Source organism: Coregonus lavaretus (assembly GCF_964263955.1).
Source record: "Coregonus lavaretus genome assembly, contig: HAP1_SCAFFOLD_440, whole genome shotgun sequence".
NCBI lineage: Eukaryota > Metazoa > Chordata > Actinopteri > Salmoniformes > Salmonidae > Coregonus > Coregonus lavaretus.
Window position 1 is genome coordinate 107,849 of NW_028157292.1, and position 23,723 is coordinate 131,571.

Below are 23,723 nucleotides of genomic sequence, written 5' to 3' on the forward strand. Positions count from 1 at the left end.
CGGGGTTCGTCGTCACCGGCTTACTAGCCACTGCCGCTCCATATATCATCATTCCATTTGTCTTGTCTTGTCAATTACACACACCTGGTTCTTATCCCCTCATTAGTCTGTGTATAACTGTTCCCTCTGCCCACCTGTCATTGTGGGTGATTGTTTAATGTCAGAGTAGTGTAGCTCGGTGGAGCTACTCGCACGTTGTTATTGCCAGGGTAGATATTTCCCCTGTGCCTGTATATTGTTGGAGTATCCCGTACCGTGTATTGCCAGGGTAGATAGTTTCCCCTGTGCCTGTTTTCGTGTGTCGCTATCTAGCGCAATTGTGTACGATGGAATAAACTCTGTATTCGGTGATTTACCCTCCTGCGCCTGACTCCTTCTATCACACTCATCACAGAATCACCCACCCATTATGGAGTCAGCGGGAGAGGAGCGCATGCCTGGAGTCGTTGCACGGGTCCAGGAGCATTCCACGATGTTGGCCAGCTTGGGGGAAGCGATGGATCGGGTTCTTCAGTTCGTCCAATGCCTGGAGAGGAGAGAACCCGATCTGTCGAGACCAGCTGGCCAACAGGATCCAGCCACCTACACCCCAGCACCCGGAGGGATCCAGATATCCCGACCACGGGCGTTCGTCGGGACGGCGGCACTCTGCCAAGGATTCCTCCTCCAACTGGAGTTCTACTTCTCCAGCATCAGGCCGGCCCCATTGGAGCGGGAGAAGGTGTCCGTCCTTGTTTCCTGCCTCTCGGGGAAAGCCTTGGAGTGGGCCAACAAGGTTTGGAACAAAGGAGGAGCCGCGTTGGAGAACTACGGGGAGTTCGCTCACCTCTTTCAGGCGGTCTTCGATCACCCGCCCGAAGGTCGAGCATTTCCGTTGCCATCTGCGGAAGCAACTGGTGGACATGGCCATCCATTTGGACAACCTGCTGGCAGCCAGAGGACGTCCTGGGAGGGGTCTGCCCGTTTCCACCCCGGACGACTCGGATCCTGAGCTGATGGAGCTGGGTGGAGCCGCCGTCCGAGAGAGCGGAGGACTACAGCGACAGTGCCACTCCGGTGGCACGAAGGCACAGTACACCACACATAGTCGTCAACGCTCTTTGGGTCTGGAGGCAGCAGGCAGGGCACTCTCGCATCACCCCAGGTATCGAACACCCACACTCATTCAGTGCCCTCTGCTGTGTACTGTACCCTACCTATCTACTTTCCCGATCACATGTTAGTTACCCAGTGTAAGGCGCTAGTCAATTCAGGCGCAGCTGGGAACTTTATGGACAAGGCATTCTCACGCCGTTAAGGCATTTCATTGGTTCCCCTATCCATTCCACTCCCCATCAGAGCACTTGATAGTCGACCATTAGGGTCTGGTTTTGTTAAGGAAGTTACTGTACCAGTCACCATGATCACCCATGAGACTCATTGTGAGCAGGTTACTTTTTCTAATATTGAGTCTCCTGCTTTCCCTGTGGTATTAGGTATCCCTTGGCTAGCACTCCACAACCCCACCATCTCATGGCCGCAGAGGATTCTCACGGGGTGGTCGCAAGAGTGTCAGGGTAGGTGTCTAGGTGTTTCCGTTGGTGCAACCACGGTGGAAAGTCCAGACGGTACATCCACCGTGCGCATTCCCCCCGAATACCTCGATCTGGCGCACGCATTTTCTAAGACGCAGGAGACAAAATTACCACCTCATCGGGCGGGGGATTGCGCGATAAACCTTCGGGTAGACGCTGTACCTCCCAGGAGTCATGTGTACCCCCTGTCGCATGGCTGAAACGGTGGCTATGGAAACATACGTCACCGAGTCCCCTGGGCCAGGGGTATATACGTCCCTCCACTTCACCCGCCTCCTCGAGTTTCTTCTTTGTGAAGAAGAAAGACGGTGGTCTGCACCCGTGCATTGATTATTGATCACTGAACAAGGAGACGATAAGATTGAGTTATCCTCTCCCCCTCATTCCTTCAGTGATTGAGTCAATGCATGGGGCGCGCTTCTTCACCAAATTAGATCTCAGGAGTGCATACAACCTGGTGTGTGTTCGTGAGGGGGATAAGTGGAAGACGGCATTCACCACAACCACGGGGCATTATGAATACCTGGTGATGCCCTACGGTTTGATGAATGCTCCATCCGTCTTCCAGTCCTTTGTGAACGAGGTGTTTTGGGACATGCTTGGTCGCGGTGTGGTGGTCTACATCGATGACATCCTGGTGTATTCTGCTACGCGCGCCGAGCATGTGTCCCTGGTTTGCAAAGTGCTGGCCCGACTGTTGGAAAATGACCTTCATGCCAAGGCAGAGAAGTGTATGTTTTTCCAGCAGTCCGTCTCCTTCCTCGGATACCGCATTACCACCTCAGGTGTGGAGATGGAGGGAGATCGCATTTCAGCCGTGCGTAATTGGCCGACTCCAACCACGGTTAAGGAGGTGCAGCGCCTCCTTGGCTTCGCCAACTACTGTCAAAGGTTTATCCGGGGCTTTGGCAAGGTTGCAGCTCACATTACATCCCTGTTGAAGGGTGGGCAGTACCGGCTCCGCTGGTCTGCTGAGGCTGACCTGGCCTTCAGTAGACTGTGGGGTCTGTTCACCTCAGCCCCGGTACTGGCCCACCCCGATCAATCACTAGCGTTCGTAGTGGAGGTGGATGTGTCTGAGGTAGGGATAGGCGCTGTCCTATCTCAACGCTCGGGCACGCCACCCAAGCTCCGCCCCTGTGCCTTCTTCTCTAAGAAGCTCAGCACGGCGGAGCAGAACTACGACGTTGGTGATCGGGAGCTGTTGGCTGTTGTCCGAGCTTTGACCGTGTGGAGGCATTGGCTCGAAGGGGCGAAACACCCTTCCCTCATCTGGACAGACCACCGTAACCTGGAGTACATCCGGGCAGCGAGGAGGCTGAATCCTCGCCAGGCCAGGTGGGCCCTATTCTTCACCCGGTTTGATTTTTCACTGTCATACATTCCGGGTTCGAAGAACGTGAAGGCAGACGCACTGTCCCGGCTGTATGACACAGAGGAGAGGCCCAGAGACAACACCCCCATACTCCCGGCCTCCTGCATTGTGGCGCCGGTAGTATGGGCGATGGACGCGGATATAGAGCAGGCATTACGCACAGATCCATCTCCACCTCAGTGTCTAGCTGGGCTGCGGTACGTGCCTGCTCTTATCCGTGATCGTCTGATCTATTAGGCACACAAGTCACCCTCCTCTGGTCACCCAGGTATCAGTCGTACAGTGCGCTGCCTGACCGGAAAGTACTGGTGGCCTACCTTGGCTAAGGACGTGAGGGTGTACGTCTCCTCCTGCTCGGTGTGCACCCAGAGTAAGGCACCTAGGCACCTCCCAGCGGGTAAGTTACAACCTTTACCAGTTCCACAACGACCATGGTCTCACCTAAGTGTTGATTTTTTGACTGATCTTCCCCTCTCCCAAGGTAACACCACCATCCTGGTCTTTGTGGACCGCTTTTCAAAGTCCTGCCGCCTTCTTCCTCTGCCCGGTCTCCCCACGGCCCTGCAAACTGCAGAGGCCCTGTTTACTCACGTCTTCCGGCACTACGGGGTACCAGAGGATATAGTGTCCGACAGAGGTCCCCAGTTCACATCCAAGGTCTGGAAGGCGTTCATGGAACGTCTGGGGGTCTCGGTCAGCCTGACCTCTGGGTTCCACCCCGAGTCAAATGGGCAGGTGGAACGGGTAAATCAGGATGTGGGTAGGATACTGCGGTCCTACTGCCAGGACCGGCTGGGGGAGTGGTCGGTGTTCTTGCCATGGGCAGAATATGCCCAGAACTCTCTCCACCACTCCTCTACTAACCTAACGCCAATCCAATGTGTTTTAGGTTACCAACCGGTTCTGGCACCGTGGCACCAGAGCCAGACCGAGGCTCCTGCGGTGGATGACTGGTTTCAGTGCGCGGAGGAGGCGTGGGACACTGCCCAAGTTCACTTCCAGTGCGCCGTGCGTCGTCAGAAGACCAATGCTGACCGCCACCGCAGTGAGGCCCCGGTCTTCGTATCGGGGGATCGGGTCTGGCTCTCAACCCGGAATCTGCCCCTCCGCCTGCCCTGCCGGAAGCTGAGCCAGCGGTTTGTGGGGCCGTTCAAAGTCCTGAGGAGAATCAACGTGGTCACTTATAGGTTATTACTTCCCCCTGATTACCGTATTAACCCCTCGTTTCATGTGTCTCTCCTCAGGCCGGGGGTGGTTGGTCCGCTCCAACCACCCCCGGGAGATTCCTCCACCTCCTCTGGACATCGAGGGGGCCCCGGCGTACTCTATACGTTCCATCTTGGATTCGAGGCGTCGGGTGGGGGGCCTTCAGTACCTCGTGGAGTGGGAGGGGTACGGTCCGGAGGAACGGTGCTGGGTCCCGGTGCGGGATTTCCACCGTCGCCATCCGGCTCGCCCTGCTCCGCATCCTCCTGGCCGTCCCCGAGAACAGGGTCGGCACGCTGCTGGAGCTGCGCGTCAAGGGGGGTGTACTATCACGACTTCCGCCGAGGCTGCCTCCCCTCCTTGTTCAGGCAGGCTTCGGCGTTCGTCGATACCGGCTTACTAGCCACTGCCGCTCAATATATTATCATTCCATTTGCCTTGTCTTGTCAATTACGCACACCTGGTTCTTATCCCCTCATTAGTCCGTGTATAAGTGTTCCCTCTGTCCCCCTTGTCCTTGTGGGTGATTGTTTATTGTGAGAGTAGTGTAGCTCGGTGGAGCTACTCGCACGTTGTTATTGCCAGGGTAGATATTTCCCCTGTGCCTGTTTTCGTGTGTCGCTATCTAGCGCAATTGTGTACGACGGAATAAACTCTGTATTCGGTGATTTACCCTCCTGCGCCTGACTCCTTCTATCACACTCATGACATGAGTAAGACATTGAGACGTCAAACTGTCAAACACATGTTTCATTTTCCTTATTCAGTTAATCAGTCTGAAATGTGTACCATAGGCATATTTTATGTATTACTGGTGATTGACATAAATGACTTGTCTAAATAGCATGCAGCAATCAAACATAATAATGGTCAGCCATGATGATAATGTGATGAAATAATGTCCCATATTCCCTCAGGACCACATCATATGAAGGGGGTAGACATTACACCTTTATGTAACCAGTCATAACCCCTTCATTAGTGTTGCAGTATCATTCACTACAACTGTCATAGCACATTATTCAACATCATCCCTAAGGAATTTTCCAAATAAAAGTCCCTTCGAATAGCTCCTTATTTATCAGTACAACATAAATGAGTATTATTACTGTCAACCCCCCTGACACACTATTTACGCAACATCCTGGGAACACTGGGTAAGCCTCAGAGCATTACCCAGGTAACATTACCAATTTAGAAGGGGTGGGAACCACACCTGGGTGAAAATAGTGTATTTCCTATACTCAAACTAGCTGTACTTAAAGATTGAGCTTGTTTGATGCAATGGAACCAACAGAATAGTCCCAAAAGTGCAAAAAACATAAATCTGACACCACAAGTAGGTACAAGCAAACGCTCAAAATATTTGAATGATTTCAAATACTATTTGAACCCAGGTCTGGATAACACCAGTGCAATTGATGTCATTTTAACATCTTAATGGATGTGTTCTGACGATGGTCCCCTCCCTCCATTCCTCTCGTCCTCAGGTCCAACCTGTCCCTCTCTCCGGGGAACGTCACTGAGACACACATATGGGACCTCTTCAAAACGTACGACCACCATGCCCGATTTCTATCTGTTTTAGTTCTGTAGCTACATCTCTATTTCTATATATATATATATCTCCATGTCCACTGCTTAGGCTTCTCTTGCTGTGACTTTCTTTGTTTCTTACATGATGTGGTGTGATAATCATCAAGTAACATAAAATTAACACTTGAAATGGTTAACACAAAATGGCCGCCGGTCCACCATTCTAATCCAATGACGTTTATGGAAAGGGAATCATCATTCTTTTACATTCTAATTATATGTTCTGTACTGTAGGTGCGAGGAAATAGAGAGTATCAGAGTTCTACATTCTAATTCTATGTTCTGTTCTGTAGGTGTAGGGAGATAGAGAGTATCAGAGTTCTACATTCTAATTCTATGTCCTGTACTGCAGATGTGGGGAGATAGAGAATATCAGTGTTCTTCATGAGAGATTCTGTGCCTTCATCAACTTAAAGAATGCCAACATGGCCGCTCTCGCCTTGGAGAGGCTCCAGGTGAGTGGTGGGATGAAACATAATGCTGTCAAAATGCCTTCAACTATGTGAGATGTGCTTTCAATTATTTAGTTTGTACTGTTGTGACTATTCTATTGGTTCCATTGTACTTTTGGGACTATAATTTTGGTTCCAAGTACTTTTGGGACTATGCTATTGGTTCTATTGTACTTTTGTGACTATTCTATTGGTTCCATTGTACTTTTGTGACTATAATTTTGGTTCCGTTGTACTTTTGTGACTATGCTGTTGGTTCCATTGTACTTTTAGGAACACATTTATTTAACCCGCACCGGTGCGTCATTCTAAGTTTTAAAAAAAAGCACAAATACAACAGCAAACAAGCAGTGTGTGTGTGTGTGTGTGTGTGTGTGTGTGTGTGTGTGTGTGTGCAGGCATGTGTGTGGTGTAAAACAACAAGCTTCCTTAAATAAGGCAATGCAAACTAGTGACATGGGGTGACAACTAGAAACAGATACATGTCTCAACAACCTATTCATCTATTTGTCCTGAACTCCTCTAGGGACACCAGGTCGTGGAGTTTTATGTTGGCTTGGAGGGAATTCCAAGATCAGGGGGCTGAATAATGAAAGGACCTTTTTCCATGCTTGGTTTTACATTTCAGGACTGTTAGCATAAAACAAGATTGAGATCTGAGCTTGAATGTGTTCTCATTTCGTGCTAGAATAGAGGATAGATAAAATGGCAGTTTTCCTTAAATGGCCTTCTGAATAAGAATGTACCAGTGTTTGAGCTTGCGTGTTGCTAATGATGTCCACCTGACAGCACTGTAGAGATCACAATGGGGAGTTAGATGTCTCTGCATAATACACAGGGTCAAGACCTGTATCAAAAATTATCACCATTGTCCAACACAGAGAGTAAAGTACAACAATTCAACTCCTTTCTGGTGGCAAAGGAAAAAAACGTTGTTATTGGTTCCATTGTACTTTTGGGACAGTGCTATTAGTCCCATTGTACTTTTGGGACTATGTTATTGGTTCCATTGTATGTATTTGGACTGTGCCTGTTGTTTGTCCTCCTGTCCAGGGGGTGGAGCTGGAGAGCACCAGGCTGGTAATCAGGTACCCAGTCCTCAGAGAACCAACCCTAGAGGCCTCAACACCTCCTCAGCCTCCCAGTATGCCTCCTCAGGATAAGGACATCTGTCTGTCTGTCAAAACATCAACTATAATTTATAAACATATATAAGCACTTATAATGGGTTAATTATGAGTTATTCTTAAATGTTACCAATCAACTCAAATAATCTTTTGAAATGTACAAAAGGACAGATAAATGACGGAAGGAGCACAGGCATGCAGGTGCTTGTGTTTTCATACTGTTTGTGTGTGTGTCTCTCTCCCTCCCAGGTCCAGGAGGATGGCTCCCGTCAATGGTGATAAGTGTTTCATCTGGAGGATATTATTTTTTAGACCAGAGGAAAGAGTGCCTCCTATATTGATTATTTTTAAGAAGGTCATACCAAGGATAATTTAGCTATTTGATTTAGAATGTTAAGAAACCTAACTATCCAAAAAATAGATACAACGATTATTTGATTAAAAAATATTGTTGGCCTTACTGCTATTAGCCCATACAAACGCATTGAATAGCAGATTCACTACATGGAATAAAATATAGTCCCCCAAAAAAAATCTAAAGGAAGTTTATTCTGAAGTGTCTGTGTTATGTGGGCAGCTTGTCTCTCCCTTTTCTGTTTCCCTTCCTCCTTGTTTTGTCCCCTCTTTGTCTGTTGTATCTGTATGTGTGTTTGTCCCCATTATGTTGGTGCATCTGCCGGTGTGTGTCTGGAGTGGATCGGGGGGCGTGCTCAGGATCTGCCTCTCCTGTGCAGCTGCGGGTTGTTTCCAGTGATTCCTGCCTACGCAGCTGCATCTTATTCTCTCATCAACCTGCACTACTAATTCCTGGGCATGGCTCTCCACCGTCACCAGATCGTTGTTCTTACTAGAGCGGTAACTTGGCTCACCAGTAGAGTTAAATTGTCTTTGTCTTCAGCCTGGCTCTTTACTCTCCTTAACCTGTCGTTTGTTTTGTCTTCAGTTCAGACATACCTCCCAACCTGCCTGCCTCCCTGCCTGCCTGCCTGCCTGCCTGCCTCAGCCTCTACTTCCTCCGGAGCCGACTAGCCCACTCTGTTCCTTTTCTTCAGTTGTTTTTGGACCAAGACAAATTGAACTTTTATTAAAATAATTTTTGTTTCTTCCACTCCCTTAGTCGTGTTTTGTTTCTCTGAGTGCTGGGTTTAACCATAGCTTAACAGTCTGTCCTATACCTGAGAGATATAAGTAAGATCGTAATATATATATTTTTTTAACATGGATTTAACCCCTTATTTTTGGCACTGAACAGTATATACTTCCATAATTTTGTCTTGTGTGGCCTTTGGGTGTCCTAGAGAAAAACAACAGACATGTTCGTGATAGTCTCATCTTTCCACACATTAGTGTGTAGCCCAAAATGTTTGGATGCTACAGATCGACTGTACCGACTTCAGACGAGTCCCAAGACGCTTGAGGGGTTCGTAGAGCAACATTTTATGAGAAGACCGATTTTCGGGACGTCTCATGGTGTCACGATCGTCATATGGAACAGACCAAGGTGCAGCGTGATGGACAAACATACTTTAATTAGTTAAAGTTTAAACACAAAACAAGAAACGACTCGTGACGTCCAACGGTATCAATGACCGAACACGGAACAAAAACCCACAAACCCAAAGGGAAAACAGACAGTTTAAATATGGCTCCCAATCAGAGACAACCAGCCAACAGCTGACACTCGTTGCCTCTGATTGGGAGTCACACAGGCAAACATAGAAATCAACAAACTAGAACCCCCAACATAGAAATAAACACAGAATAAACACACCCTGGCTCAACAAATAGAGTCCCAGAGCCAGGGTGTGACAGTACCCCCCCCTAAAGGCGCGGACTGCGACCGCGCCTCAACTAAACAAAATAGGGGAGGTCTGGGCGGGCATACCTCCTCGGCGGCGGTTCTGGCTCCGGCCTTGACCACCACCCTCCAATACACCCCCCATAGCGCCCCTGGTCCAGTCTGGCCCCGCCGGCTGGAGCAGGACTGGACATAGCAGGAGCGGTTAGCTTCAGCTCCATAGTGGAGCAGTTGACCGGTACCTTACCAGGCACCGGTGACCCAGGCACGGGTTGTGCTGGACTGACGACGCGCACCCCTGGCTTGGTGCGTGGAGGAGGAACGGGCCTTACCAGGCTGACGACTCGCACCCCTGGCTTGGTGCGTGGAGGAGGGACGGGCCTTACCAGGCTGATGACTCGCACCCCTGGCTTGGTGCGTGGAGGAGGAACGGGCCTTACCAGGCTGACTTCTCGCACCCCTGGCTTAGTGCGAGTTGCAGGAACAGGCCGGGCCGGGCTGACGACGCGCACCGTAGACTTGGTGCGAGTGGCAGGAACAGGCCGGGCTGGCGACGCGCACCGTATACTTGGTGCGAGTGGCAGGAACAAGCCGGGCCGGGCTGGCGACGTGCACCGTATACTTGGTGCGAGTGGCAGGAACAGGCCGGGCCGGGCTGGCGACGCGCACCGTAGGCTTGGTGCGTGGAGCAGGGACAGGTCGGTCTGGGCTGGCGACGCACACCGTAGGCTTGGTGCGTGGAGCAGGGACAGGCCGGACTGGGCTGGCGACGCACACTGTAGGCTTGGTGCGTGGAGCAGGGACAGGCCGGACTGGGCTGGCGACGCACACCGTAGGCTTGGTGCGTGGAGCAGGGACAGGCCGGGCTGGGCTGGCGACGCACACCGTAGGCTTGGTGCGTGGAGCAGGGACAGGCCGGACTGGGCTGGCGACGCACACCGTAGGCTTGGTGCGTGGAGCAGGGACAGGTCGGGCTGGCGACGCACACCGTAGTCTTGGTGCGTGGAGCAGGGACAGGCCGAACCGGGCTGTGGAGACGGATAGGAGGCCTGGAGTGAAGAGCGGCCACAACCCGTCCTGGCTGAATGCCTACCCTCACACACTCTGTGTGAGGCATCCGCACAGGACGTACAGGACGGTGTACCCCTGGCCTGGTGGCCTTCTGGATCCGCCCCTTTTTTTCCTCCGTCAGCCCCGTCGTCCATGCCTTGTGCCCACCCCCTAAACATTTTCTGGGGTTGCCTCTCGACCGTCCGACGACGACCCTGATCACGCCGTTGCTCCTCTCTCCGTCGCCTCTCCACTGTCTCACTCCATGGCCGGCGATCCATCCATCCAGGATTTCCACCCAAGTCCAGGACCCTTTACCGTCCAATATCTCCTCCCATGTCCAGGCTGCCTGCTCCTGGACATGCTGCTCCTCTTTCGCCAGGGCCTTTCCCGGCGCTTCCTCCCATGTCCAGCCCAAGGGCTGCCCCTGGACACGCTGCTTGGTCGTTGCATGGTGGGTTTTTCTGTCACGATCGTCATATGGAACAGACCAAGGCGCAGCGTGATGAACAAACATACTTTAATTAGTTAAAGTTTAAACTCAATACAAAACAAGAAACGACTCGTGACGGTATCAATGACCGAACACGGAACAAAAACCCACAAACCCAAAGGGAAAAACATACAGTTTAAATATGGCTCCCAATCAGAGACAACCAGCCAACAGCTGACACTCGTTGCCTCTGATTGGGAGTCACTCAGGCAAACATAGAATTAAACACAACAGAATTACCAACATAGAAATACACACATAGAATGAACACACCCTGGCTCAACATAATGTGTCCCAGAGCCAGGGTGTGACACATGGTCTGACAAACATGGTCTAGCTCTGTCACCTTTCACCACAGATGCAGAAGTGCAACATAGGTGAACGCGGTGGATTGAGACCAAAAACAGATATCTCTACCTTAAACTGACAGATTTGTATGGCGATTTTTGGATTATGCTACATCAACCTTAGGGGGTTAACATGGTTCTGTATTAAAGAAAAGTGGAAATGGGGGACATTTTGTCCATTTTAGAAATGTAGGGCCCACTCTAATACAGTAACCTCCCTTCTCTCACATGCTGTTCTTGTCATCATGCATGTTAATGTCTTAAAGAGGAAGGAAAGGACAGTTCTGTTTCAGCTACTTGTGTTCTGACTACTTTAAATATGTATCAACCACAGAACTGACACTTACTAGCAGTTCCCGCACTGCCAGTCAGTAGACTCACTGTACAAGACCTCTCCCCTTCACTTCATTCTGTAAGTACTCTTGACAATATCTTGAAAAATAGTTTTTAGTTATTTGTTTTTAGTCGTAAGTCATATACTTGAGGGTAATGTATCATTTTACTTCTTGTTACTATTTGAGCTGTGTTTTGGTTGTTCCATCAGGGCCAGTATTCATAAAGTGTCTCAGTGTAGGAGTGTTGATCTACATAGGGATGAGATTATTAACCAGGGTAAAAAAGACATGCAAACATACATTTGAATCCCTGCTCAGTGTGTGTGTGTGTGTGTGAGACACAGTGGATTTATACTCAACAATAATATAAACACAGCATGCAATAATTTCAAAGATTTTACTGAGTTACAGTTCATATAAGGACATTTGTCAATTGAAATAAATTAATTACGCCCTAATCCATGGATTTCAAATGACTGGGAATACAGATATGCATCTGTTAGTCACAGATACCTTTAAAAAAAAGGTAGGGGTGTGGATCAGAAAACCAGTCAGTATCTGGTTTGACCACTATTTGCCTAATGTTGCGCGACACATCTCCTTCACATAGAGTTGGTCAGGCTGTTGGTAGAATATATATATATATAGAACATTTCTGGAATCTTTTCTTTCAGATCATTAAACATGGGACCAACACTTTACATGTTGCGTTTATATTTTTGTTCAGTATTGCTGAGGGCCCTTTAGGACCAGACTGATAGGGAGTAGGGTTGACATCTATACTGTGTAGGATGTGTGTTTCTCTAGAATCTGATACAGACTCCATGGGCCTTATGGGCCTTCCCTGTGGGTGGGTGTGTGTGTGGTTGTGTGTGGTTGTGTGTGTGTGTGTGTGTGTGTGTGTGTGTGTGTGTGTGTGTGTGTGTGTGTGTGTGTGTGTGTGTGTGTGTGTGTGTGTGTGTGTGTGTGTGTGTGTGTGTACATGTGTGTGTGAGCCTGGTTCATTTTCAGTAATGAATCCTTGTACCCCATTTACAGTTTATACTTCAATGTATCAGGTGTAGTTATTCACCAGCTATAGAATGAGTTGTTGTTTATGTTTCTAAGACTGCAGGGTGGGAGATGCAACAATGGCCTTGAGAACAGCAGGAAGTGTGTTGGTGGTGTTTCTCTGGTCTGTAGCAGGTATGGTCTCATTCTTATATTTTAGTTGCTCTGTTTAACAATCTACAAATATGTCTAAAAGGTTAAGAATCATAACATTATTCTGGTGTGTTCTGTAAGGCGTCTCCACTTCACTTTAAATAGTTATCTTTCACACCTCACTGAGTGATGCTTATCTGTGGTTTTAATTGACACTCAACTCAGCAACTAGGCAACAAAGTGTGGACAAACCTTACTGTCAGTGTGAGCCAATATGCCTTGGCTTAATGTAAAACCCTTGTGTTGTGTGACTGTTCAGTGATGGGTGTAGATGGCTGGAGTGTGACTTACTCCACTCAGAGTATCTGTACCTTGAAGGGGTCAACAGTGGAACTGTCCTGCTCTTACACATATCCCAGTGGTAGAGTCACAACAACCCTCTGGTTCACTAAAAATGATGCTGCTGGGAATCCTGTGAGTCTGAGTGATGACCCAGACTACAAAGGTCGTGTGACGTACCATGGAGATCAGAAGACTGTCCACACCCTGACAATCACAGACCTGAGAGAGAGTGACTCCACTACGTACAAGTTCAGATTTATAACAGATCAGACCGTAGGGAGATATACTGGCGAACCTGGAGTCACTCTGTCTGTCACAGGTAAAGTTACATTCAATAAAGCTAAACTATTGAATTCCATTTAGTTCAGGAGAATTGTCTTGGTTTGTATTTATGTCTGTATAACATAAGATTTCTTTGTATTAGCGTGATAAGTCAGTGATGAAAGGGATTTACAGTGATATTGTTTTTCTCCAGGTCTTCAGGTGAAGGTGACTGGTGGACATCAGGATAAGACACTGACCTGTAGCACCACCTGTACTCTGCCTGGTAACCCCACCTACATCTGGTACAAGAACGGACAACATCTAGATGAGAGCACCTCCCCCCAGTACAAAGACCCAGTCTACAGTAACTATGGAGACAGCTACTCCTGTGCTGTAAAAGGCCAAGTGTGTGAGTGTGGACTTTTTAAAAATGCAAATACAATTTTGTTTCAGGTTGTGAGACTAATAAATAAATAATAAATATTGATCATTATTCAATATTGAAGGTTTTCACTACTGTAAAGTGTGTAACTAGTTTGTTTTCTACTACTTTATAAAAACCATCAGTGTATACCAGTAGATATTGTAATTAAAGATGTATATAAGGTGTTCTGTTGTCTTTTTGTGTTTCAGGTAAGGGGTGTTGGGGTGTGACTTACACCCATCAGAGTATCTGTGCCTTGAATGGGTCAACAGTGGACATATCCTGCTCTTACACATATCCCAGTTATCATGAGATCAAAAAAGCTTTCTGGTTTACTAAATGGTCTGGTATAGATGCTGAAGATCTGAGCTCAGTGCCAAGGTATGAGGGTCATATTGAGTACCTTGGGGATAAGAAGGGAGACTGTACCCTGAGAATCACAGACCTGAGATTGAGTGACTCTGCTGGATACAGGTTCAGATTCATAACATCCGGAGGAAAGTTTGCTGGCTCACCTGTCTCCCTGACTGTCACAGGTAATCTGTCACTCATCTCACATCTATTACTGTAATGACCTTATTAATCGCAGTCATCCAGACACAGTAGTGGTATGTGACAGAAAAAAACAAATCTAGTATATCATATAAGAGGACATATATAGGAGGAGAATAATGATGTGTTTCCTTTTACTCTAGATGTTGTGTTGGAGATGGATCCTACATCTGTGTCAGAGGGGGCGAGAGTCACACTGACATGTAGAACCAAATGTACACTGGACCCCATCACAGTCTACAGTTGGTATAAGAATGGACAGCCTATACCAAACAGCAACACCTCCTCTCCTGTCTATAGCCTATTCCCAGTCAGCAGTGAGGATGCAGGCAGATACTCCTGTGCTGTGGAAGGCCATGAGGATCTCCCCTCTCCTGAAGACACTCTCAGTGTTAGATGTAAGTACATGTGGTTTAAATCTTTAGTTTGCTATGTTAACATTATAGTGACAGATATTAGCTCCACTTGCTACTTGAATTGATCATCTTCAATAAGAGGGTGAATTTAAAAGTCATTGTGTGGAAAAGTACAATTGTGGAAAGTATATATAATATTTTTTACTCTTTTTAAATCCACTGTATTTTACATTAGATGGACCAAAGAACACCTCAGTGTCAGTCAGTCCCTCTGGTGAAATAGTGGAGGGCAGTTCAGTGACTCTGACCTGCAGCAGTGATGCCAACCCACCTGTGTACAAATACACCTGGTACAAGAAGAACATAACCTCACCAAAAGCATCAGGACAGAGTTACAACATCACTAACATCAGCTCTGAGGAAAGTGGAGAATACTACTGTGAGGCTGAGAATAAATATGGACGTCTCAACTCTTCTGTGTTTGTGGACGTTCAGTGTAAGTTCACCGAACCATCTCATCTTTTGATCAGAGAATCATGCACATGATCTCTTGGTACCTTCCATGTTACGTGAGTTGATTATTTTCTGTCACCTTCAACACCAGATGGCCCAAAGAACACCTCAGTGTCAGCCAGTCCCTCTGGTGAAATAGTGGAGGGCAGTTCAGTGACTCTGACCTGCAGCAGTGATGCCAACCCACCTGTGGACAAATACACCTGGCACAAGAAGAACGTAACCTCACCAAAAGCATCAGGACAGAGTTACAATATCACTATCATCAGCTCTGAGGACAGTGGAGAATACTACTGTGAGGCTGAGAATACAATAGCATCTAAGAACTCTACAGCTCTGATGATCATTGTAGCAGGTCAAGATTCATCTTCAATACTTCAATACAAAACTACATGTTTCAATTTAATCTTAATCATTATACTTTGGATTATTACTCCTTAGTTTATAACTATACATTGTGTTATAAGATCCCTTAACAAGTATTGCATTAATGTCCTGTATTTCAGTTTATTTTTAGTTTATTATATCATGCCATGTACTCACATCATCCATATTATATTACAGGGAAACAAACCTCAGTTATGACTACAACTGTTGGAATCATAGTGGTTGTTCTGGTTCTCATCCTCTGTCTCTCTGGACTCATGTGGTTCAGGTGAGTGAAAATTCATATTTTTATGTTGTTTATTTTTTAAATGTAGCACTCTGATTTGTTGTTAACTTCATTAATTAATTAATCAATGTGCAAAACAGGAAGAAGGCCTCCAAATCCACCTCTGACACAAGAGACACAAGTGATATAGCAGACAATGGACAGGTGAGTCTGTTGGAATCAGAAGATGACTGTGATGTCTGGGTATTGCTTTGTGGAACATTTCCACGCCTCATGTTGTCTGTCCTCTTTCTCCATCAGGGAGACTCTAGTCCAGTGTATGACAACATCTCAAGCATGGCCATGACCCTTACTGCAACACAGACAGCAGCCACCGTAGACCAGGATGATGTTCACTACGCCAGCGTCCACTTCTCTCACTCCAAAAACCAGGAAGTCCCACTGTACTCAACCGTCCAGAAACAGAAACAAGACGAAGATGTCCAATACGCTGTTGTGAAATTGAATCGCCCCAGTTCTGCCACCAAGTGAGCATATTCTGCCATTACAGCAACATAGAACCAATACTAGAACATTGGAAACACACAGCATTTAAGGATACGTTTGTTTGTTTACAACCAAATCTGGATGTCCAGGGGGTTGGAAAGTAGATTCTTATTTACTGCATTTCTATACAATTAAAACACTTTAAAATGTTATTTGGAAAACAGCAAAAACAAGCAAAAATGACCCCAGCCATTATCACCTTGGCTGCTGTAGGTTCATTCACCTCAGTCCATCTACAAACACATAGCCTATTAGCTATACAGTTGTAATGTTATACCCCTGAAAGGGAGGAAATATGGGAGATGATTCACACTGACACGCAGCATCAGCAACAAAACAAAAACGTGTGACATTTTTATAACTGTATTGTTCACATGTTGATAGCATTTTAATGTATGCCTATAGGGAAGATAGGCCAAGTGGAGATATTCATATTGAAACATATCTTTTTTTATGTTCCTAAATTGTTTGATCAGACCCCAAGTTTGGGAACCACTGTAAAAACCTCTCTCTCTGCTTGCTTCCTCTCTCTCTCTGTCTCCTCTACTTCCACCTGCATGCATTGCAGCCTGCCTCAGCCTCTCCAATGAGCACCACATCACTGTCTGTCTCAGTAGCCTAGCTTAGTAGTGTTTGGTTTTCTCCTGCTGAGGTAGGCTCCGTTTAACATTAGATTCTTACTTTATCCTTCTAGACCTGACTGACTGTAGACAAGGCAGGAGTCGCGGGACACAGCATCTCGCAAACACACTGTCAGCAGAGCAACCTGCGGCCTGGGGTAGTTCGTTTCACGTCGCCCTCGGCAAGTGCCACGAGAAGGGGAATTAGCCGTTTGAGAGAGTGGTGAATGTGCTGATAAAATTAGGGAGGCATATCTGGGGGGATGCCAGAGATCATAACAAAACAAACCACTGTTCATGATTCCACTCATTCACAAAGAGGCAGGCGCGATTAGTCAGATCAAGAAAATAAGCGTTCTGAGCTTTGACCAACGCTGGGAGCAATATTTAGATGTTGATCCGTAATTCATTTTCTTTACTGTGTACAGTATTTGTATTAGGCTATTATTATTATTATTTCCAAATTAGAAAAACATTAACGACCTCTGTGTCCTCAAACGTAGTAACGGCCATGTGCTCATTGGAGGAGTAGACAATGATGATGTCATGAGTGATGCATATTGTGCATTCATGCCTCAACACCAGAAACAGGAAGAGGAAGTGCAATAAACTGCTGTGAAATGGAACCGCCCCACTGCTGCCATATTCTGCATATTCTGCAATAAGGTCATTCATATGCTGCTGTTTATTGTAGATATCATCAATAGGCAAAACAGTTGACCCCTAGTGACCACTACTGATGTCATTTCCTTAAACTATGGACCCAACAATGGACATCTCAAGACAATTATTATGACATGTCTATAATGAGGGAGTGATGTGATGACGGTTTTGATGAACAGTTCGGATGAGTTCCAAATGGCACCCTATTTCCTATTTAGTGCACTACTTTTATCCTGAGCCCATAGGCCCTGGTGAAAGATAGTGCTTTATAAAGGGTATAGGGTGCCACCATTTGGAACACAACTTTTGTTTCATTTTTGTTTCTCTCTTTTCAGACCCGCAGCTCAAGCAGCTGAGGAGGACCCCTCTGTTTTCTACAGTACAGTCAACAAACCCAGAACCAGGAAGACCTGAACACAACAAACCCAGAACCAGGAAGACCTGAACACAACAAACACAGAACAAGGAAGACCTGAACACAACAAACACAGAACCAGGAAGACCTGAACACAACAAACCCAGAACCAGGAAGACCTGAACACAACAAACCCAGAACCAGGAAGACCTGAACACAACAAACCCAGAACTAAGAAGACCTGAACACAACAAACACAGAACTAAGAAGGCCTGAACCCAACAAACACAGAACTAAGAAGACCTGAACACAACAAACACAGAACTAAGAAGACCTGAACACAACAAACTCAGAACCAAGAAGCAAGAAGACCTGAACACAACGAACCCAGAAACAAAAAGACCTGAACACAACAAACCCAGAACCAAGAAGACCTGAACACAACAAACCCAGAACCAAGAAGACCTGAACACAACAAACCCAGAACCAAAAAGACCTGAACACAACAAACACAGAACCAAGAAGACCTGAACACAACAAACCCAGAACCAAGTAGACCTGAACACAACAAACCCAGAACCAGGAAGACCTGAACACAAGAAATCCAGAACCAAGAAGGCCTAAACACAACAAACACAGAACTAAGAAGACCTGAACACAACAAACACAGAACTAAGAAGACCTGAACACAACAAACTCAGAACCAAGAAGCAAGAAGACCTGAACACAACGAACCCAGAAACAAGAAGACCTGAACACAACAAACACAGAACTAAGAAGACCTGAACACAACAAACTCATAACCAAGAAGCAAGAAGACCTGAACACAACGAACCCAGAAACAAGAAGACCTGAACACAAGAAACCCAGAACCAAGAAGGCCTGAACACAACAAACACAGAACTAAGAAGACCTGAACACAACAAACACAGAACTAAGAAGACCTGAACACAACAAACTCAGAACCAAGAAGCAAGAAGACCTGAACACAACGAACCCAGAAACAAGAAGACCTGAACACAACAAACACAGATCCAAGAAGACCTGAACACAACAAACACAGAACCAAGAAGACCTGAACACAACAAACCCAGAACCAAGAAGACCTGAACACAACAAACACAGAACCAAGAAGACCTGAACACAACAAACACAGAACCAAGAAGACCTGAACACAACAAACCCAGAACCAAGTAGACCTGAACACAACAAACCCAGAACCAAGAAGACCTGAACACAACAAACCCAGAACCAAGAAGACCTGAACACAACAAACACAGAACCTAGAAGACCTGAACATAACAAACACAGAACCAAGAAGACCTGAACATAACAAAACAAGAACCAAGTAGACCTGAACACAACAAACCCAGAACCAAGAAGACCTGAACACAACAAACCCAGAACCAAGAAGACCTGAACACAACAAGTTTCACAAAAACCTTGTAGTGTACAGCGCATTCGGAAAGTATTCAGACCCCTTGACTTTGTCCACATTTTTGTTACAGCCTTATTCTAAAATGTATTAAATAAAAATAATAAATACATCTACACACAATACCCCATAATGACAAAGTGAAAACAGGTTTTCAGTCATTTTTGCAAATGTATTAAAAATAAAAACAGAAATACCTTATTTACATAAGTATTCAGACGCTTTGCTATGAGACTAGAAATGGAGCTCAGGTGCATCCTGTTTCCATTGATCATACTTGAGATGTTTCTACAATGTGATGGAGTCCAAAACTAGGCCTCACACCTCTATTCTCCTACTATCATATTGCTATCAGATCCAGAATGTTTTCCATAGCTTTAACTTTTGAGTAAATGTGGAGTTGAATTCTCTTTCCTTGTAATGATAATTATGTATATTGATGATAAATGGGATAGATTATGCTTCTGCTATTTTTCTATGGGGTTTTGACATTTCCAGATTTTTTAATTACCTAATGTACTTTTCTCAGTGACTGATATTGATAACATTGATAACAGCTTTTTAATGTGTACAATCTTGGACCAAGTTTATCTTGATGTGTTAAAATGATTTACTTTGTATTGCTGTCAGACATTATTGAGCAATGGCATTTATGAGAAGGAATATTAATACCATAATCACGCTTGTTTTATTGTAAAATTATGCATTATTACCTATTTTAGATGAAGTGTGATTCAGTGTAATGTATGCATCATGTTGTAAATAAGCTCAAAGCTAAAGACAATACATACTAATGTTTTTTCTTTTAAATATTGCAGGTTATCCTGTCATTCTATATCGTCTGTTTCCTTAAAATAAAACAAAAAAGAAACAGAAGTTAAACATCTTTCCACAGTACTGTAGAAAGTTATTATAATATCGTATGACATCATTGGTTGTCAAGCATGTAAATGTGGCCGCGTTCGACATTGCAGCCGACTTTAAAGTCGAGACTGACTGATCTACAAATAATATGAAGTAGTTATTTATCATGCAAGGTGATTTGTAGATCAGTCAGTCAGTCACAATTTACCCATGACACGTCACAGTTTGGATGCTCTTGAATACAGCCTCTGTGAATGAGGAAGCAAGCCATCTCTGAATCAGCGTCTTGGTCCCTGACATAGAGTTGGACAGAGGGCACAGCTTGGCATCTTTTCATGCTGGCTTCTGTTACAACATCGGCAGCACATTTGAGGGCTATCTCCATTTTAAAGTTGTCAATTTCTTCTTGTTCAACCTCCATGAGTATAATGACAGTCGATAAACATACTGAAAGGATGCATACAATGTCATGTCAATGCTTAAACAGTCTTTGTAGCTAGTGTGTCTTTTATCCAACTCTATGGTCTCTCATTACTTCAAAGTTGTGTCAACCACAGACCTAAAACCTCACAGTCAGTGTCTGTTTCCTTAGACTGCCAGAAAGTTCATCACAAGACCTCTCTCCCCTTCACTCTGTAAGTATGCTTGACAATATCTTAAAATATGTATATTTTATTATTATATGTCTGTATCCATGAACCATATTCCTCTGTTATGGGCATGGTGATGAGAAGAATATAATATAGTGGGGACTTTTTAGAAAATGGCCTGAATTATGAGTAACAGTAAGAGTAAGAATGATGAGTTTATGGGCAGAATTAACCTGAGATACAGTGATGGTGGGTTGTGTTTGGGAGTAGTATTAACCTGAAACACAGTGATGGTGGGTTGTGTTTAGGAGTAGTATTAACATGAGATACAGTGATGGTGGGTTGTGTTTAGGAGTAGTATTAACATGAGACACAGTGATGGTGGGTTGTGTTTAGGAGTAGTATTAACCTGAAACACAGTGATGGTGGGTTGTGTTTAGGAGTAGTATTAACATGAGACACAGTGATGGTGGGTTGTGTTTAGGAGTAGTATTAACATGAGATACAGTGATGGTGGGTTGTGTTTAGGAGTAGTATTAACATGAGACACAGTGATGGTGGGTTGTGTTTAGGAGTAGTATTAACCTGAAACACAGTGATGGTGGGTTGTGTTTAGGAGTAGTATTAACATGAGACACAGTGATGGTGGGTTGTGTTTAGGAGTAGTATTAACCTGAAACACAGTGATGGTGGGTTGTGTTTAGGAGTAGTATTAACATGAGACACAGTGATGGTGGGTTGTGTTTAGGAGTAGTATTAACATGAGACACAGTGATGGTGGGTTGTGTTTAGGAGTAGTATTAACATGAGACACAGTGATGGTGGGTTGTGTTTAGGAGTAGTATTAAAATGAGACACAGTGATGGTGGGTTGTGTTTAGGAGTAGTATTAACATGATACACAGTGATGGTGGGTTGTGTTTAGGAGTAGTATTAACATGAGACACAGTGATGGTGGGTTGTGTTTAGGAGTAGTATTAACATGAGACACAGTGATGGTGGGTTGTGTTTAGGAGTAGTATTAACATGAGACACAGTGATGGTGGGTTGTGTTTAGGAGTAGTATTAACATGAGACACAGTGATGGTGGGTTGTGTTTAGGAGTAGTATTAACATGAGACACAGTGATGGTGGGTTGTGTTTAGGAGTAGTATTAACATGAGACACAGTGATGGTGGGTTGTGTTTAGGAGTAGTATTAACATGAGACACAGTGATGGTGGGTTGTGTTTAGGAGTAGTATTAACATGAGACACAGTGTTGGTGGGTTGTGTTTAGGAGTAGTATTAACATGAGACACAGTGATGGTGGGTTGTGTTTAGGAGTAGTATTAACATGAGACACAGTGATGGTGGGTTGTGTTTAGGAGTAGTATTAACATGAGACACAGTGATGGTGGGTTGTGTTTAGGAGTAGTATTAACATGAAACACAGTGATGGTGGGTTGTGTTTAGGAGTAGTATTAACATGAGACACAGTGATGGTGGGTTGTGTTTAGGAGTAGTATTAACATGAAACACAGTGATGGTGGGTTGTGGTTTTGTTGGTTTAGATCACACTAAGCGTCATTTTCCTGTCCTAACTTCCCGTCCTAGATAGACCAATCAGAGTTCTTTAAACAGAGATCCTAAAAATTACTAGTTAATAGTTATAATATGTAATTCTATACTTCTTTATATTGACAATATATGCAGTTTATATTCACATTACAGTATCTAGACGACAGGCTACATTACATTATATATAGATAACATGCTACATTAGACTATATATGGATAACAGATTACATTAGACTATATATGGATATCAGGCTACATTAGACTATATATAGATAACAGGCTACATTAGATAATATATAGATAACAGGCTACCTTTGACTATATATGGATAACAGGCTACATTAGACTATAAGGATAACAGGTTACATTAGATTATATATGGATAACAGGCTACATTAGACTATATATAGATAACAGGCTACATTAGACTATATATGAATAACATGCTATATTAGACTATATATGGATAACAGAATACATTAGACTATATATGGATAACAGGCTACATTAGACTATAAATGGATAACAGGCTACCTTTGACTATTTATGGATAACAGGATACCTTTGACTATATGTGGATAACAGGCTACATTAGACCACATGGATAACAGGCTACATTAGACTATATAGAGATAACAGGCTACATTAGACTATATATGGATAACAGGCTACATTAGACTATATATGGATAAAAGTCTACATTAGACTAGATATGGATAACAGGCTTCAATAGACTATATATGGATAACAGGCTACATTAGACTATATATGGATAACAGGCTACATTATACTATGTATAGATAACAGGCTACATTAGACTATATATGGATAACATGCTACATTAGACTATACATAGATAGCAGGCTACATTTGACAATATATGCATAACAGGCTGCATTAGATTATATATGGATAACAGGCTACATTAGACTATATATGGATAACAGGCTACATTAGACTATATATGGATAACAGGCTACATTAGACTATATATGGATAAAAGGCTACATTAGACTAGATGTGGATAACAGGCTTCAATAGACTATATATGGATAACAGGCTACATTAGACTATATATGGATAACAGGCTACATTATACTATGTATAGATAACAGGCTACATTAGACTATATATGGATAACATGCTACATTAGACTATACATAGATAGCAGGCTACATTTGACAATATATGGATAACAGGCTGCATTAGATTATATATGGATAACAGGCTACATTAGACTATATATGGATAACAGGCTACATTATACTATATATGGATAACAGGCTACATTAGACTATATATGGATAAAAGTCTACATTATACTAGATATGGATAACAGGCTACAATAGACTATATATTGACAACAGGCTACAATAGACTATATATGGATAACAGGCTACATTATACTATGTATAGATAACAGGCTACATTAGACTGTATATGGATAACATGCTACATTAGACTATACATAGATAGCAGGCTACATTTGACAATATATGGATAACAGGCTGCATTAGATTATATATGGATAAC

General features: G+C 44.5%; 1 protein-coding gene across 1 annotated transcript; it reads left to right on the forward strand.

Moving 5' to 3' along the window:
• Nucleotides 1-15,591: 15,591 nt before the first annotated feature.
• On the forward strand, nucleotides 15,592-17,803 carry LOC311125575 (uncharacterized protein; the record flags this gene model as incomplete). The annotated part of the gene is made up of 4 exons (XM_084199603.1): nucleotides 15,592-15,602; nucleotides 15,701-15,764; nucleotides 15,861-16,087; nucleotides 17,725-17,803. 4 exons carry the CDS (start codon nucleotides 15,592-15,594, stop codon nucleotides 17,801-17,803), a joined length of 381 nt encoding a protein of 126 aa, XP_084055729.1.
• Nucleotides 17,804-23,723: the final 5,920 nt, after the last annotated feature.